Source organism: Gasterosteus aculeatus, chromosome 20 (assembly GCF_964276395.1).
Source record: "Gasterosteus aculeatus chromosome 20, fGasAcu3.hap1.1, whole genome shotgun sequence".
NCBI classification, from domain to species: Eukaryota; Metazoa; Chordata; class Actinopteri; order Perciformes; family Gasterosteidae; genus Gasterosteus; species Gasterosteus aculeatus.
The window spans coordinates 3122340-3139603 of NC_135707.1; the positions used below are offsets into that span (position 1 = coordinate 3122340).

General features: G+C 46.7%; 2 protein-coding genes across 3 annotated transcripts; both read right to left on the reverse strand.

Annotated features, from left to right (window-relative positions):
• Positions 1-1726: 1726 nt before the first annotated feature.
• Positions 1727-9440, reverse strand: akirin1 (akirin 1). 2 transcript variants are annotated; one of them, XM_078094516.1, is made up of 6 exons: positions 7020-8698; positions 6454-6510; positions 4101-4247; positions 2753-2881; positions 2377-2448; positions 1727-2257 (listed from the first exon to the last, which is right to left on the reverse strand). In XM_078094516.1, exons 1-6 carry the CDS (start codon positions 7093-7095, stop codon positions 2247-2249), a joined length of 492 nt encoding a protein of 163 aa, XP_077950642.1. In that variant the 5' UTR covers positions 7096-8698; the 3' UTR covers positions 1727-2246. The 2 variants fall into 2 exon arrangements, with proteins under 2 accessions (XP_077950642.1, XP_040020141.1); XM_040164207.2 differs by lacking the exons at positions 6454-6510; positions 7020-8698 and adding an exon at positions 8808-9440.
• A 424-nt stretch (positions 9441-9864) lies between these two features.
• On the reverse strand, positions 9865-15016 carry cnr2 (cannabinoid receptor 2). The gene is made up of 3 exons (XM_040164203.2): positions 14866-15016; positions 12492-12571; positions 9865-12317 (listed from the first exon to the last, which is right to left on the reverse strand). The coding sequence occupies exons 2-3, from the start codon at positions 12544-12546 to the stop codon at positions 11284-11286; spliced, it is 1089 nt and encodes a 362-aa protein (XP_040020137.1). The 5' UTR covers positions 12547-12571; positions 14866-15016; the 3' UTR covers positions 9865-11283.
• Between the last annotated feature and the right edge of the window lie 2248 nt (positions 15017-17264).

The window sequence follows — 17264 nt, forward strand, 5'->3', positions numbered from 1 at the left end:
AAGTTTATCTCGATATAACTTTTGAATCAATTAGGTGGTCGGCAAAAAATTCAACAGGGAAAACTCGTCGGCTGAGAACGACCCCCACCACTGAAGACACATCATGGGGGCTATTGCACGAAACCAGGATAAGGGATTAAGCCGGGATATTCACGTTATGCTGGATGCATTTAGCTTGGACTTGGTTGCACGAAAGCAGGTTGAATTGAACCCATCCACGTAACCATGGTGATTTATGCTTTGCAGCCAGGCGAAGATTAATCCCGGAGTCTCGTGTGTTAAATCAGCCGCCGCTCTGATCCCAAACAAACGTGTTTAACAGTTGTTCCGTTGTCCTCTGAATGTGTTCGGATTCATTTCCATTAACATGCATTACTTGTCACTATTGCTGTCATCAGCTTGGTGGGCGAAACTGCGCAGTGATCAATTGTAGACGTGAGGAGTCCGATATTAAAAGTCCCGTTCCCCGGTGTTTCTTCCTGCACCATGATGCCCATTTCTGAACCACGTGTTGGATGAAGAAGCCCTGACACTGAGAGTTGTGTTTGATGTAGAATGTATGAAGAGGGCAGTTTCTGCAGGTCAGTATCTGCCCCACCCTGAATCCCTCCATCAGTGGCCTGCCTTGGTTCAAAACAAGGGCCAATTCCTCAGCTGGGGGTGAAGCCTGGTGTTGGTGAATAACTATATTTTATTTATATAGTACTTTACATTGTAGGCTACTCAAACACTTTACAGTAAAACCAGCACATAGACGGCAATAAAAAAAAATTAAAAGCAATTAAAACAGTTCAACTTTCCTGGTAAGTAGATATTTTTAAATCCTTCTGCATTCAGTCGGTCCACGATCGTCTGCCAGGCGTTTTCTGCTTAATTACAGCTGCTGAATTCTTTTCTGCATATTTGAGTCACCTCATTTCCCATAATTAGTCGCTGCTCAGCGGGTGTCAAGTTTCGTGTGTTTTTCCTGATTAACCACGGCTCTGCCCAAACTTGAAAAGAGCTTTCTCTCCGGTGGACGCAAAGGACACTGTGGCCACGGCTCCTAATCTCCCAGAGACGCAGCTGGTAGGACAGTATGATTTGTTTGTTCATGCTTTGCTTTACTTAGTGAAAGCAGATTTAGCTAAGGTTCGCTCTTGCTTCAGTTGCTTGACCGTTTTCCCAAGAGTTTCCTTTGCCATTTCCTTGCCTCTGCCCAAACTTGAAAAGAGCTTTCTCTCGAGTTGTCCTTTGTGTCCACCGGAGAGAAAGCTCTTTTCAAGTTTGGGCAGAGCCGTGGTTAATCAGGAAAAACACACGAAACTTGACAGTTGATAACCAGCGTGGCAGCAAGAACAAGGATCAAAGGCCTGAAGTCAAGCCGTCGACGCAAAGGAAGAATTGACTGGAAACGTTTTCACAATGGCAAAGGAAACTCTTGGGAAAAGGGTCAAGCAACTGAAGCAAGAGCGAACCTTGGTTAAAAATATGCTGCGCACGCCATTTTCGCATCAGTAAATCGGGTCGATACCGTGGTCTCCTTAAGAAAGCCGTGAACGTGCACTTATCCCAGCTGTGTACATCTGGATTGACCGGAGCTTCACTTCTCATCCCGGCAAACGTGCAACCGATTAAGCCGCGACAAGCGGATCACATCGAGTCAAGCGGCGCCTTTTCAGTTATCCTGGATTTCTTTATTCTACTTTTGTGCGACACCGCCTGGCTCCAAGAAAACACCACAGGCTTTAAATCACAGAACTTTTTATTTATTTATTTTTTTTAAAAGGGACAAAAAACTTTAGGTAAAGAGTTGTGAGGGGGGGTGGGGGTGGCAGGAAAAGCCAAGAAGGGTGTGTGTGTGGGGGGGGGGGGGATGTCAGAAGCAGGAGCCATTAACTACAGCTGCTGGAAGATTATACAGAATGATCACATGAGCCAAAACGCTTTGGAGATTTGACACAGATCTGCTTCAGTAAGGATTTGCACAAAGCGCATATGAACAAAAGAAAAAGTGGGCGTTGAAGTTTATCTTTCATATTCTTGTAACTTTTGGCCAGCAGCAACAGCTTTGAAGTAAGAAAACGACACGTGGATTAAAAAGGGGACAAACCATGACACCCAAACAGCTTAACACGGGGAGGGGGCAGGGCAGGGGCAGGGCAGGGAAATAATATGAAAATTAACTGGGAGAAGAAGGTGGAGGGGGGGCGCTGTAGAAGAGCCGCCGTCTAGTGAGAGGAGGTTGGGATCTCATCGCGGTGAGTTCAAGAGACATCTGAAACGACAGAGGTGGAGGTCAGAGACGATAATCCGCTCCACCCGTTTCAATCCCAGCACAGATTAAACAAGGAAACGTGCGCTGTGACGGAGCAACGGAGCAGGCGGGATACTTACAACTAGCCGGCCGGGCTCCGTATCTTCGCATGATCTGGTCTTGTGTGAATTTCACAAAAGATTCATATTGCTCTGGAAAGAAGGGAAGAACCAGGTGAGGACGCGTTCAGGAGATTCAACCACAACGTACGGCCCCCGGCTGCAAAATCCTCTCCTCTTTATTCCAATTCCTCTCATTTCCCGGTTACAGCCTGTGTATTTATGTATAAACTCTGTTTGGGGGAGCCATGGACACCAGCTGTGATAACACGCACACACACGCACTAGGAAGTGGGCGGGATGTTTCTCACACAGCGAGCCATGACGAGCGCTGTGCACGTGAAAGGTGAATGCTGGCGGTTTGTTGTCCTCCACAGAAAAGGCCGACGTTTCTCACCTGCGAGTTTTGTGTTGAGAATCTGTTCGTACTCCTCCCGGATCTTCTCCTCGTGGTCTTTAAGCAGCCGCTCACACAGGTAGCTCACCTGCTTCAGCGTAAACGAGGGCTGGTCCTTCCTCGAGGCACCTGAGAAAACAAGATCAGAACCGGCCATTTAAAAAAAAAAGAAAAAAAGAAAAGTCAAATTCACTCAGTGAGACAGAAATGTCCTCTCCAGAAACGAGTCCTCTACCAGGTGCAGATTTACAGCTTTTCTTTGCGGTCTGTCGTCCCTCACCTCTGTCAGCCAACGGGGTCATGCGGCACTAACATGCCCCGCCCCCCCGTCCCCTAATGTCTGTCAGTGGGCTTTGAGCCGCTCAGACTAAAACAAGTTGGTAAATCCCAGAAGAGGACGGCTGGGCGAGGATGGCTCTTTAATGGCCGTCTCAGAGACGGCGAGGGGCCGGGTTTGGTGACCGCGCGGTCGCCGTGATCTACGACCCTGCAGAGCGATGAGTGAAAGAAAACGGTGGAGGCCTGGATTACATCTTGCACCCCAAATGCCAGAATTGTGCTGAAAGCGTCAAAGTGCAACGCGACTGCTGCGGCACTAAAGTGTCCCCGAAGGGAAGCGCAGAGAGACAAACGTCCACTTGTGTCGAGTTCTGTCCCGTGACGGCTCAACGCGGTCGAGAAAGTCGATCCATCAGTCGAGCTGCATTTCACGTGCCGAGGTGGCGACGTTTGATTCAGTAAATAACGACCTGTTGGGACATTTTGAAGCAACTTGGACGTCAATTCATAGACAGATGTGGATTTATGAACGTGTTCATATTTAGTTTTGAGCTCATAGTTAACTATTCCATCTACATGATTTTGTGGATATGATTGAGGCTGGAAGTACAGTGTATTTGAAGTTCCATCTGAAACATGCATAAAGCAGAATGGTATTCTGAGAGAGCGAGCAGACAAGAGGGGCGTCTCCATTTCACCAGTGGGCTGGATTTGGCACAAACAACTATAAATCTTTCACAAACTCACATCTGGAATCACAATTCCTCCGCCCCTTGTGATTGTTCTGCCTCTTTAGACCGTATCGTTCCTAACGGTTACAAAGATTAGGCCTAAAGCGGTTGTCCCTTTTTCTAGGTGGGTCTTTCTGCTGTCACTTCACGGACTTGCTAAGCAGAACAAAACAAAGCAGACATGTTATTTAAATCACCCGTGTGGCAAAAGTACAGTATTGGTACTGAAAACACCCACCAAGTGCCACCAGTACTCCCATAGCTGCACTCATCACAGCGGTACATGACCACGTAAAGCCTGCGTGTATGAGTGTGGTCAAAGCCTAAATTCTCTTTACCTGGGGGGGAGCTGGGAGCGTTGATGGAGGAACTGGGGCTGGGGGAGTCACTGGAGCTACAGGCCTCGGTCTGGTTGAAGGCCCCCTCCAGCTGCCGCCGCCTCTGGATCCGGCTGTACTCCTGACGGAGGTTCTGGAAGATCTGCTCTGTAGGGGGAGAACAGACACAAGGACAGACGGGTTAGACCAGGACAGAGGACGCCCCAAAGCAGGAAGGCTGCTCACACACACACTCAACGCTTTGCCCGTTACGAGGGACGCTGCGGACGGGCTTCTGGAAGCAACAAATTCACTTTGCGTCGTTACTCACAGGTTTTATTTTTGTGATCAAATGCCCACAAGCGGCTTTGCAGGCAAGTCACAGGTCTACAAATGCAGAATGTGTCATTTAAATTCTCCATTTTGAATGTGAAAAGGGAATTCTGAATCCCTCCACTAGCAGTAGTTGTTCATTACAGAAAAAAAAAAAAGTGAATGAATCCGCATTTTTATGTTTTTTTCAATTCTGCTTCCACTACAATCACACGCTGTTGAATGTACTCCAGCGTTAATATGGACCATTACAGGAAGGCGTGAACCCCCACAGGGCTGTTGATAGACTAAAGCTATGCCCACTTCCTGTTTTGTCTTTCACCTAAGATTAGCTCCAAAACATACAATCATTGACAGGAAGTAGAGGCGTGATGGACTTGTATTAGAGACACACTAAAAACACACTGATCTTGTGACTATCAACTTCACTTCTCTCCCAAAAGTCATTTATGACATCTGCTTCACCACAGCGGGGGAGAAGGCTTACGTTAAGGCCTCAACAAAAATCAGCGCTCTACACTGAGCTGCAACACAGTAGAAGCCTTCTTCTTCTGAGGCGCTTTTAGTGGCGTGATGGAGGCCCCGGGTTGGGTGGACGGACCAAATCAAAGCGATTTGTGCGAGCAGCTCTGTGCGATACAAGGAGGGAGAACAGGCAGGAGAACAAGGCGTGTGCACCGATGCTTGCAGCCTTCGGTTTGAACACTGTCCCCTCAGATGAAAATCATCATACTTCAGAGTTCTGCAACGTAAGAACGACACAGGTCTCAGCCGATCGTTGTGCATTCAGGAACGTAAATAAGAATGATTTTAAAGACTGCCAGCGTGGTCACAATCATTTAAACTACAGGCAGGAAAACAGCGACAACATGACACAGCTAACCGGTATTAAAGTCTTGTTTACACACACTTTGTTGTATTCGTCACGCTGCCGTATCGCCTGTGAGTGCATGGCACGCCGAACGGAATGAAACCAGATCAGCATCAAGCATTCAGCATGTGAGTCATGAAAGGTGCTGCATAAGTCTGGTTGTTTCTTCCAATCCAAATAACTACTAAATAACAAAGGGTCATTGTTGCCGTAGTGATCTACAGTGAAACCTGCATCAGTGCTACAGAGTTAAAACAAAAGTAAAAGTAACACAGGTACACATCTGGAAAGATGCTACGGTTCATTAAAGCGGCTCGCCCTGAATCCTCTCAAATACGTCCTCTTTAGGGTGACTTGACAGCTTCACACGGGTCACAGCCAGCACACGCGTCAACTTATAAGCTTCGAGTTCAAAAAAAGTCACGGGAAAAAGGAGTAAAAACAGCATGTCCTCAAATAGAGCCGATAAGCAAATGTTTCGGCGCGACTTTATCTCACTTAAGTCACACAGGAGGGGGAGGTGTGTGCATGCCGCGCCTCTACACCTCTATCGGGAGCCCCGGGCCTCATTTATCTTGGGTGGAGAAGGCGACGGAGCAATGTTGCCACTTCAGCCGGCTCAAAAGACGCGGCATGTTCTGAAAAGTGAAAACCTTCTGCTGCCCGTCACTTCCAGCTCTGCCAACGACCAGTAGCGGGATGGTGGGTGTTGCTCGGCAACAGTGACCCTGTGACCGCCAGGCCAAGCAATCAATCACAGAAACTTCCGGGAGCCAAGGGAGCACGGGCGGGGGGAGAAAGGCTGGCTAAAAGGCTTAGGCCGCACGGTGAATACAACACGAGATCGGCCAGATAGATTGGACGTGGTGGGGGGAGAGAAAACAAAGCGGACTCATTTCCTTTCACCCTCCATTGCCACACAACTGTGGGAGTAGGGGGGGGGGGGGCTTTGAATGTCCCGACTGGCGGGTATTAGCTTGGGGTGCAGCGGAGAATTTAAGTGAGCACTAATGGTTAAAAACAATCATTTGTTCAAGTCTGGACTGTTCAGCGAGGTCGCAATTAATTGCTGGTACTCGGACGTCTGCACAGAGCAAGTTTGCTGTCATGTCAGCAAAGCACGAGAATGAGACGGAAGAACGGAGGGAGCGATCCGAGCTGCATTATTACCTGAGAATACCTCGACCGGAACGGATCCACACACGCACCACGAGCAAACCTGAATAGCTGGAAAGCAGGAGTGGGTAAAGACGACTGGGAGGGATGACAGCTGACCTTTCGATGAAAACAAAACGGCTTTCACTTGGCAAACTGCGGCACAGGCGCACGCTTGAGACGCAAGGGGCCTTCTGCGGGGCGAAGGCGAGCAGAATACCTGTGGAGATCACGTCTGCAGCAGCCACATCTACAGTACATTACTTCACCCTTGCAGCTGCGGGTCTGCAACACAGCCAGGCGGACAAACTATGAAAGAACTGGAACACACCACTGTATGCTGCATGGGGTTCAGGGCGAAATAAGCAACGTCACAACAGGGAAAAGAGCAGATGTGATTCATTTACACAAACATACCACGCGGAATACTCCTCTAAAGGGCAACCGTAATAAGCAAGTCAGATTGCATACGTGAGCAATAACAGAGGAACCAAAGTGCGTCTTCGCCACCAGATATCTGGAAGGAACCGCTCTGCCTTCTCAGAAACCAAACACCCCTCGAACACCCATCTTCTGCTTACCAGCATGACAGCAAGGCAGCTCACCAGAGGCGTTTTCACACGAAGCCAGCCGTGAAGCCAACTCCATCTCCATCATTCACATCTGGGCGTGTCGGTGCACTCAGCAAAACCTCCCTGCACCGCCCGCCAGCTTCATCTTACAACGCTTCGGACCAGGAAGCCTCTTTTCTTGCTCTCCTTTAGACGTGCAAAGAAAACAGGAACAACCGAAGCCCGATGACTAAATAATCAAAGCGTGCAACATTGTGAAAAATTGGGCTGTGCCCTTGTTGGTTTCATGTTTAAAACTAAACGCTCAAACATCGGTTTCATTCTCAGTTTAAAATTCATCTCTATGGTAAATCGAACAGGAACATCATCAGCTGACACCAACAAAGATGCAAACAACTACAGCGGAATGAGATTTGCCCACCCGTCATTATTTATGTGAAGAACTTAATCCATGGCATTGAAGGAGAAAAAAAAAGAAGAACGATGTAATCCCCTTGTTACGGGTTAAGTGGCTAAACACAGCCGCTTAGTAAACACGAATCCTTGGATCACTACATGAAAAACGTCAACAATTAAAACCAGTTATCCGGAATGCATCGGATTCATTCACTTCCACTGCTGGATGGCAAGATGGGAGGCAGTTAATCGCAACAGGAGGGCTAAATAGCACCACAAGTAATGTATCATTTGAAATAGGCCGGGATGGAGGAAACGCCTGAGAGACACACAGATGACAGTCTACAGACGCACAGCACAGCTGTCTCCATCTTGTAATACTCTCATTCCACAGCAATGAAGTGGTAAAATAAACTCAATGACGTCAGTCAACGGGTTGTTGTTTTTTTTGTCTTCTTCAAATTAACATTCAAAAGGCGTCGGGATTAGGCCTCAGTGCAGAAAGCCCCCAGCGGATCGCAGTGCACACATCTAGGTAATTATCTGCTGTGTACCGACGCGCACGGCGCAGCTTCCCAAGTCAAAGGGAGAGTAGATGGCGGACATAAAAGGAAATGAACAATGTCCTGCAGGCCTGAAGAGGAATAGAAATGGCTGTGGTGCATAATGGAATCCCCCCCCCTCCCGCCCCAACCCCAACCCCACACCTCAATGCCAGACAATTGTGGCAGTAAAGCCCAGGAACATTACCCCAGCAGCTCCTAATTAACAGCCCGCCACGGCGTGCCTGCTGCTGGGATGCCATTTGTCTTCCCCGGAGAGCCAACAGGCTCGATGGTCCCCCAATTGTTATTGTACAAGCCGGGTCCTTTTGTTTAAATCCTGGCCGTTTTCAAATAATAAAGGTCACGTGGAAATATTAAAAACCGATTAAATAGCCACGATAGCACACAGTACAGCTTCGGTGGTGCGGCCGGCCACGTTCAACTGGTCCCATGCTGGAAACGGTAACGCCGTTTGAATTAACGTCAGCTACGCGAAGAACTTTAAAGCTAACGTCTTCTCTCGGGCTACTCAACGTTAGCCGACGTAAACTCGTTCAGCCCGCAGCACGACGAGCGGACAAGAATACACACAACTCAAAACCACCCAGATTCCTGAAAATATACCAACGTATTATAATTTAGAACAACAACAAAAAGATCCAACTTGACGAGAACGCGACGCTTCCTGGCGTTAGCTTCGCTAAGCTAAGCTAGCGTTAGCCTCCAACCCCCATTCAGATTGTCCCAATTGACGCTAGCTAGCTATCCCTTCCAGTCCACTCCACCCAAACCCCCTCCCCCATGACACCCACCCTGAAACGCAGAAAGAAACGTATAACCTCGTCGCATTCTTTACCTGGTGTGAGCCTGTGTTCGCCTCCCATAGCCGGGGGAGACATCGAGTGCGCGGGGCTGTCGACCGGGGGACGGAGGTTGCATCTTTGCGGGGACGGAGTGCCAGAAGTCCCCGGTAGTGGATTGCACCTTCTACGCTTGGGAGACTGGGGACTGAGGAGGGCCTCAAACTCCATCGACCGCTTTAATGTTGCCCCACAGGCCATGCTAGCTATATAAAACTGGAAAAGTAAGTCGAGAAGAAAAAAAACCACACGACCCGCAGAACCGAGGGGCTGACGCTCGTGGTTTGAACGTTAAACGTTGCTCGGGTTTCTCGAGCCTTTCTTCCTCTCCACAACAACGGATTCTCTTCTCTGAGCAGCGAGCCAACTGCCGACCCTGCCTGCTGAATTTTTAAAACGTCACAATGGCGGACCGTACCATTGAGGAAAAGAGAGGGGTGTCAAGTATCTGCGACATATTGTATTGTCATTTCCACTGATTTGAGTTCGTATTTTTAACCAGACGTATCTTTCAACTGCACTAGTAATACACAGCTCAATTACGAGCAAACTAAATTGTCTTTAACGCTCTTCGCGCCAGGATGTCTTGCTTACCATCCCTGCAGTTGTTGACGGCTCTAGTTTCCGTTGAACTCAAATTGAAGGTTCACGAGACGTCTGGTGGTGGACGTTGGGTAAATCAAGAATATTAAAAATTAACTGTGATTTCACTCCTTCAGAAGGCTACCGGCATTGTTCATTTATTTTCTGTCCGGCTTCGCGTTGTACATTCACAGCTCTCGGTCGGTAAAACATTCGTATAGGAAGATTACAGATGGCTTTCTCTTCTCATTTGGGTTTGTTTTATGAGCTCCATTTCCCACCTATTCTATCACTACAACAACCAGCGATCACACAACCACTGCATTCTCATTTTTTGAGGACTGAATCTTCCATCAATTTATACACTGCAGTCTCTGGATGTGAATCTCAGTGTGACAGCCAGTTTCATGTGCAATAATCTCCATGCACATCAAATAACACAAATGATTTTGAATAGTGGTTGGAAAACCCTTTTCAGAGGAGCATTATTTTTATTGTATGGAGACAGGGGTTTCTAATATTTGGTGTATATCATCACTCATATCCATGGGGTAGGCCTATACAGAATAATACAAATGTAACCTCAAAGTAGCATATAGGAACTCCTATCGCACATCTCTAAAACAGTTTTTACAAAAGATATTACTACATATAAACTACAAATGTAATGTATACGACCTGTGATTATCCCCACTCTTGATTTTGGGAAAAAGTATGTCAAAAAAAAATGCTGTGTTCTTATTTTGTTCCCACTTCCCCTGAAAAAAAAGGAGTTTCTGGCACAGCAGACTCGGAGTATCCAGTCAGTCACCTCTGGTGCAATAGCAAAGACCCGCGTAGGAGATTCATACGAGGACGGGAACACTTACAAATCATTACAAACACAAGAATGCTGCTGACTTTAGCCACTGAGAGATGATGAAGAGTTAAATAAACATTCAATGAGCCAAGAGCCATCTTTAAGGACTTGTTACAGTGGTTTTTGTTCAGTCTACTGTGTGCGCCTGTGACTTTTAAGTGCAATGTCATACAGTTGTGTGCTTTGCTGCAGCTGCCAGTTGTCACAAAGAGAGTAAAGAGTGTTCTGGGGTTTGTGCTGGTTTTCCCTCCTGGCACGTGCTCCATTTACCTCGGCGGCGCTGCTTGGATTCACGTGCGCGGACGTTGTGTGAAATCCTCCCGTACATGGAGCTTTTGTGGAGTCCTGGCATTCATGTGCGGAGGGGATAGGCCGACCACGGCGTCCTCTTTCCCCGCGCGCCCCGGGGACGAATTCTGCAGATTAAACACGCATAACAGCAAACGCAGCCACCTGTCCGGCACACGGTGAGCCCCGGATTCGAGTCCGCCCTTCAGCTCGCGCGGGCGCTAGAGGGTTAAAGCGCCGACGTTTGAGACGGAGAGGTCAAAGGTTAAAGGTCAAACGGCCACGTGACATCATCTCGATTCCAGTCCAACATACAATAAACCCTTTGTCTGACCTGAAACCAATGCCCGGAGGTGATAAGCTTTATTTCCACAGGAATCTGACACTAAAATGGTTCTAATTGTATTTTGAAATGTTAACGATTTCTACAAGCTGTATTTCATGTGTATCTCATGACTACAAGTTAAACAAATTACCTGGCATGTTTCCCATATTTGATAGGCTTTCTGACCTGTTGAATACACTAATAGGTCTTCTCACAATATTCAGGAGTTGTTGTTTCACACCCTTGAACACAATATCTTTAATATACATAGCAGCACTGATAATTTGATGGCAATGAATCCTGCTCACATTTGATTCTTCATTCAGTGCCCAAAACGCCCCGATCAGGAAAACTACTCCTTCATTTCCTTTTAATTTGCTAATGTCCGGCTGCTGATTGTTCAGTTCAGGTCCCGGCGTTATGTTCTGTTCCCGGGCGTCCCGTCCTCAGTGATGGCGGTACAGTTGTTGTCTCCCGTGGAGGGTAACCCAGCGGCTAAACCCTCTGTAGACTTTCTACACCTTCCAATGACGCACAGCCTTTGTACCAGCTGCAGGAGAGCGACCCTTAGCTCCCGACAGCGCAGGGCGTACAGCAGCGGGTTGACTGCAGAGTTGACCAGGCAGAGCGTGCTGCAGAAGGCGAACGCCCTCTGTTGGGTGCGAGTCAGGACCACGGAGACGTCGGCCAACATGAAGGAGAGCGCAGGAAGCCAGCAGCTCACCAGTATGATCAGGATCAGGCCAAAGGTACGGGCCAGGCGGATGTCGATCCTCATGCGGGCCTGGCCTGTCCCCGCTGCTCCCTGGAGGCCGGTCATAGTCAACTCGTGGCTGTGTGCCTTCCACAGGATCAGGGCGTAGGCACACAGAATGAGAGCCAGAAGCACCAGCGCGAAGCTGGTCCAGAAGGCCAGGTAGCCCTGGTTGATGTAGGGAAACAGGCGCGAGCAGGGTGGAGCCAGCCCTGTAGGACACCTCCAGCCAATCAGCGGCAAGAAGGACACGAGTATGGTGGCGGTCCAGAGCATCAGCAGGCCGAGCACGGCTCTCCGGCGGGTCAGCAGCAGCTTGTAGCTGGAGGCCTGCTGGATGCAGAGGTAGCGGTCCAGCGCGGTCAGCAGCAAACTCCCCACCGAGCTGGTGAAGGCCATGGTGACACCGCCCAGTTTGAAGAGGTAGGCAGTGGGGCCGTCGCTGCGGCGAAAGAGGTGAAAGTCCAGGAAGCTGGTGGTGAAGAAGCAGCTGGCGAAGACGTCGGCCAGAGCGAGGCTGGCGATGAAGAGGTATGTGGGCCGCTGCCGCAGGGAGGCTGTGGCGGCGATCACTCCCAACACCAGGGCATTCTCCAGGAAGGTGATGGGACCCGCCAGGAAACAGATCGAGCCGATGGCCGTCTGCTCCGCCCAGGTGAGAACCATGTAGCACTCCAGATTCTCACAGGAACTGTTGTCTGTGAGAAAGTCACACATTTGGATAGATTCTATTGGGCAAGCGTACTGAAACTACAACCGCCATCGTGCATGCACCCGTACCATTAGGTTTGCTGAAAAACTCACAGTTTACATTTTACCACGTCGGTATCTAAAGAATTTATTCATATATATTATATATTGAGACAACATACCAATCAGTGACGAGGTGTTCTCTTTGGCTTCTGTTTGAACCTCCCATTGCTCCATTTCAACTGTTATTGCAGGGCCAGTTCTAATAAAAAAAATATTCATTCTTTGTTAAAATATCTGTTGATGTACAGCAGGAAATACTTCAAAAGTAACATTTTTCAGCCTTATCTAAACGTCTAAAACAAATAAAAACACTGGTTTTCATCAATGAACTTGAGACATAACAAATAATGTTTGAAAATGAAAGTAAACTGCAAGACATGAAATTAAGAGAACGTCAGCAGATGTGTACGACACATTGATACACGTTATTATTGTGTCATTCATTTATTGATAACAAACCTTATTTACATGAAGTGTTAGACCTCCTATAGGGAAACAAAGTAAAAATTGACATGTTGGTTTTTTTTCTTTGTCAATATTGAACTCAGTGCTTAAAGGGCAGATTGACATCGGTGAGTGAAGACAGAGAGTCACTTAGAGGTCAGGGTAAATAGACAAAGACCATTACACTATCTGCCGCTGCTGATATTGAAGAGATGGTCCTAAGGATCCAGGGTTTAAATCGCAGACCATAAACCAGAGGAATAATGAACATATTGATTTCACCCTTGTCCATAATGTGCATTGGATACAACCAGTGTGTTGCTGGTGTGTTGAATGCGATCGCATCCCTTCCAGCAGCTGTCGCTTGACAGCATGACGACAGCTTCCATGCACATGTCTGCACGCTATGACGCATCTTACTTTGACCAAGGTTCGCACAGTGAAACCTCGACAAACCTGCCCCCGCTAGACGTCGTCGGTATTTTAAAGGGGCCGTTGACCCCCAAAATCCATCGGGCGAATTTCATTTTGTAGCGCAATTGAGCTATTGTTTGTTGTTAGATATTGTTGTCACATTTTACGTGGCTATCGTGTGTAAACGGGTCATGATTTGGGGAAAGAAGCACCGCTGTTGAGCTTTCAAATCTATTTTCTTTGGTCTACATAATCTTATTATGATTTAGACTGTGAATAATATCCCCAAAACCAGGCAGCTCACTCTTCTAAAACCATGTAGATTGATGATTGGCACCAAGTAAGGGGAAAACGCGGGATTAGGTTCAAAGTGTCTATGTGATTTATTTAGATTTTGTGAAATGAGCAATTTAATCCATATTTTCCACAATCACTTTAGCAGGGATTTTACTGAGTGCATTCAGTTATCTACGGAGATTAATACAATCACAAACCTCTGTTCTTGGCCTGTTATCGTAACTAACAGGATGAGGACGGCCCCCTTCTGGAATCACGAGGGATTGTATTGTAACGGAAAAGTAAATCGGTCGGTGAAGGTCACCGGCAGACGAACAATCCGCCGTTAAATGCATCAACTGTGTGCAATCAATAGATTGATAGTGTGGGAAGCTTATGCGAGAGGATTTGATCAAGTAAATGATGCTGTGATGAACAGGGAGTGATCACCTGTGACTGCTTACCCTAAATTATACAGAAAATATTTTAGAGGCAAAGCACGTGAATGAAAGTGACAGCAAGCAAAGACTCAAAAAGAAACCTTCAAATGGATCAAGGAACGCGGTTTTACATGACGCTGTGCATGTTATTCTAAACAAGTAGGAACACTTTAACCCAGTCAGGCCACTGTGGCTTCATCCCGTTGTCTAGAATAAAGTTCTATTCTCTGTAACCGTTCTTGGGGTTTTTCATTGTAAATTTGGCGCCGCCCTCATAAAGCATTGAAGTTGTGTGCGAGCGAGGAAGATTGCTTCCCAGAGAGGCCTTTGTAGACTTAAGGGACAATATTTCTCAACTCCACTTTGTGTCAAATGTGCAAGCTATTACACCACCAGATATTACACCACCTCGGGCTCTTTTCGGCCTCGCGTTGAACCTGGATTGAGCGACTGCCGTGTTTTGACTGTCAAGAACCATCGTTCTTATGCAAACGATTGTCTCGTCCATAGAACGAGCAGCGGCCGAGTGCAGAAAACGGCATTTACAATATAAGAAAATGTGCAGGCGTCCATTTTAGTCGCATCAATGGCGATATGCCCGCTGAGAATATGTGTTAACAGTCACTGTTGCAACGTGCCACACTATTTCAAAATATAACCAGCTCTTCTTTCACAGGAAACGTCTAGTTTTGCAGCAGACAAAAGGAAGCTTTGTTAAATCAACTAAAGTAGCAGAAATGCTGCATAACTACACATAATGAATAATGGACAATAAACGCACACACATTGTTCTTAATTTCATTTCATTTCACAGAGATATCATCAACTCACCAGTTAAAATTCACCTAGCGGATTATTTCTTATTGCTTAACGTCACCGGGTTTTGAACCTGTAACAAAACAACCTTTGACGAGCTTACCTTGCATGGAGTTTTCTGCTTATTTCCTAATTCAGGCGATTTGAATAAAGTCCCTCAGCAGCACCACAACAGCAGCATGATGCGACAGACCCACAAACCTGACTGATGGCAAAGTGCATGACTGAGTGCAGAAGATAAGGAGGCAGGCTGTGATGACACGAGGGCGAGAGAGGGAGAGAGAGAGAGAGAGAGAGAGAGAGAGAGAGAGAGAGAGAGAGAGAGAGAGAGAGAGAGAGAGAGAGCAGCACTTAGGCAGGTGTTGAAGACACGTTGATACTAAAAAACAGGAAACCGTCTCACCCTTTGACCAAAGCAAGATTTCATTTTTGTCTGCGGTGTTTTATTGAGCGCGCGCATTGGAAAAGCTGACGTAATGCAGCCGTGTTTCTTGGTGACAATATAAAGAGGGATTCTGCAGAAATTCGAATGCTTCGGCTGTTTGCTTCTTGTTTACATCCGATCCACAGTGAGTGCTGAGGTGTGACAACCCGCCTTAATTGGGTCTTTTGCACGAAGGTGACTGATGCTCAGGGACTTCAGTGTGGGTCTGGGTGTCGTATCGCCTGCAGTGCAACAGGGGGCAGCGCTGAGCAGCGGCGAGCTGGTGGGCAGAATGACATGTTGCTCACTTTTTTCATCTTCATCATTCTGCATAGCCACAAAATGTCAACTCGACGGGCACTCCACAGACCTATTAAGGATGTTTAAATTTGCTTAACACCCCTCCGGTGAAGATAAAGTAAATTGGTAGCTCATTAACAATCAAATCAGATAACAAACCCGAGGCGTTGCGAAATTAATTTGCATCCTATTAGAGAAATGTGTGTTAAGTGAATCAGAAACTGGGACTCACAACAGAAGAGACAAATAAATAGGTCATTAAGAGTTATATTTCTGCTGCAATTTTCATATATAGACAGCAGTGAATTATGATTGATAACCCGGCGGTTATGTCTGGTACGCTGTGTCCTCTCCTCCTCTGAACTGATAAATTCAGCAGGCCAGAAGGCCGGAAATGTGATTAGCAGCAGACGGCACAGCTTCAATAAGATTTCTTCTCGGCCGTTTTCCGGCCAGGTGCAGACCTCAGGACAGAAGAAAGCCTGAATTATCAGTGTGATTATATCATCCTGCTATACCCGCTCTCTTTTTAGAAAGTCTTTTGGACGTCAGGGTCCTTTTTATCTGTTGGAGAATGATTCAGGTTCAATCCAGTAAGATTTAGTCCAGTGACTTCTTTATTATCTTATTTCCAGGACGCCTGATTGTTCGGCTGAAAGACGTGAAAAACGCAAGAAAACGGCTCAAACTAAACTAATTTGGTTCATTTTGAACTATATTATGTGAATGAAAATGTTTAGATTTGGAAATTAATAAAAAAAAAGATTTAAATATTTCCACTGCAGTTCTTTTCCTTTTTTGTTGTTCCTATTACTGTTTAATTGTTGAGATTTTTCATATACGGTTTTAGTTGGCTTCTGAATTATGTTTCCTGCAAGAACAGATATTTAAAGGAGCAGTTCTTTCATTCCTTTAACATTAAACACATTTACAGGACAACATCAAATGGCACTTTCCATAAATTACAGAACACTTCACCTTCTAATTACTCAACATAAACGTCTAAAAGCTCTGTCATGTGGAAATTTAAAGGAAACACATTCTTTAAATAGTGGAAGTAATAAAACACCCAGCGTGTAAGGTTTTAGCTCTTATCTTGGAATAAATCTGACATCTGAGCAGCTGCAAAATAAAATGTTAGGGTGGATTGAAGAAACCTTTCACTGTGATTTGGGCCAAATGCCCGATTCTCCACAGCGGGACGGTCAGCTGAAGGAGGGTGGAGCCGCAAATAAACACACGACACCACAACTCTCAATGGCGTCCTTTGTGTATTTTTATCTTATTTTCAGCATACGTGGTTTAGATGTGTATCGGCTCTGGTATTTGTTTTCGCTAATCCAATCCAATCTAAAGTTTTTATTTTTGCATCTCTATGTTGTAGAGACATAGATGTAGATACATGTCGTGTGTGCTTCATAGGCAGATGTTGCGTTTCTGTGCCGACCGGAAAAAGACATTTAAAAAAAACAACAACTTGGCCACAAAGAAAATTTCCCTTGAACATTTGTGCTGCTGGTGTGACACACATTTCTCGGATATGATTGGTGTGAAACTGGTTCTGCTTTGGCGCGTCACTGTGCGTGGGTGTGTGGGTTTCACACAATCACTACGTGTATGACGCGTTCGCGCTACCAGGGCGTGTTCATGCTGCCTTTACGGGCGCTTTAATGCGAATGTCCTCCCGTGTGATCTGCGGGACGCAACAGGTCCCACTTTGCACACGCGGTCGCCTCTCGGCTGGGGTCACGTCTCCTCCAAAAGGCCTGCATCTGTAT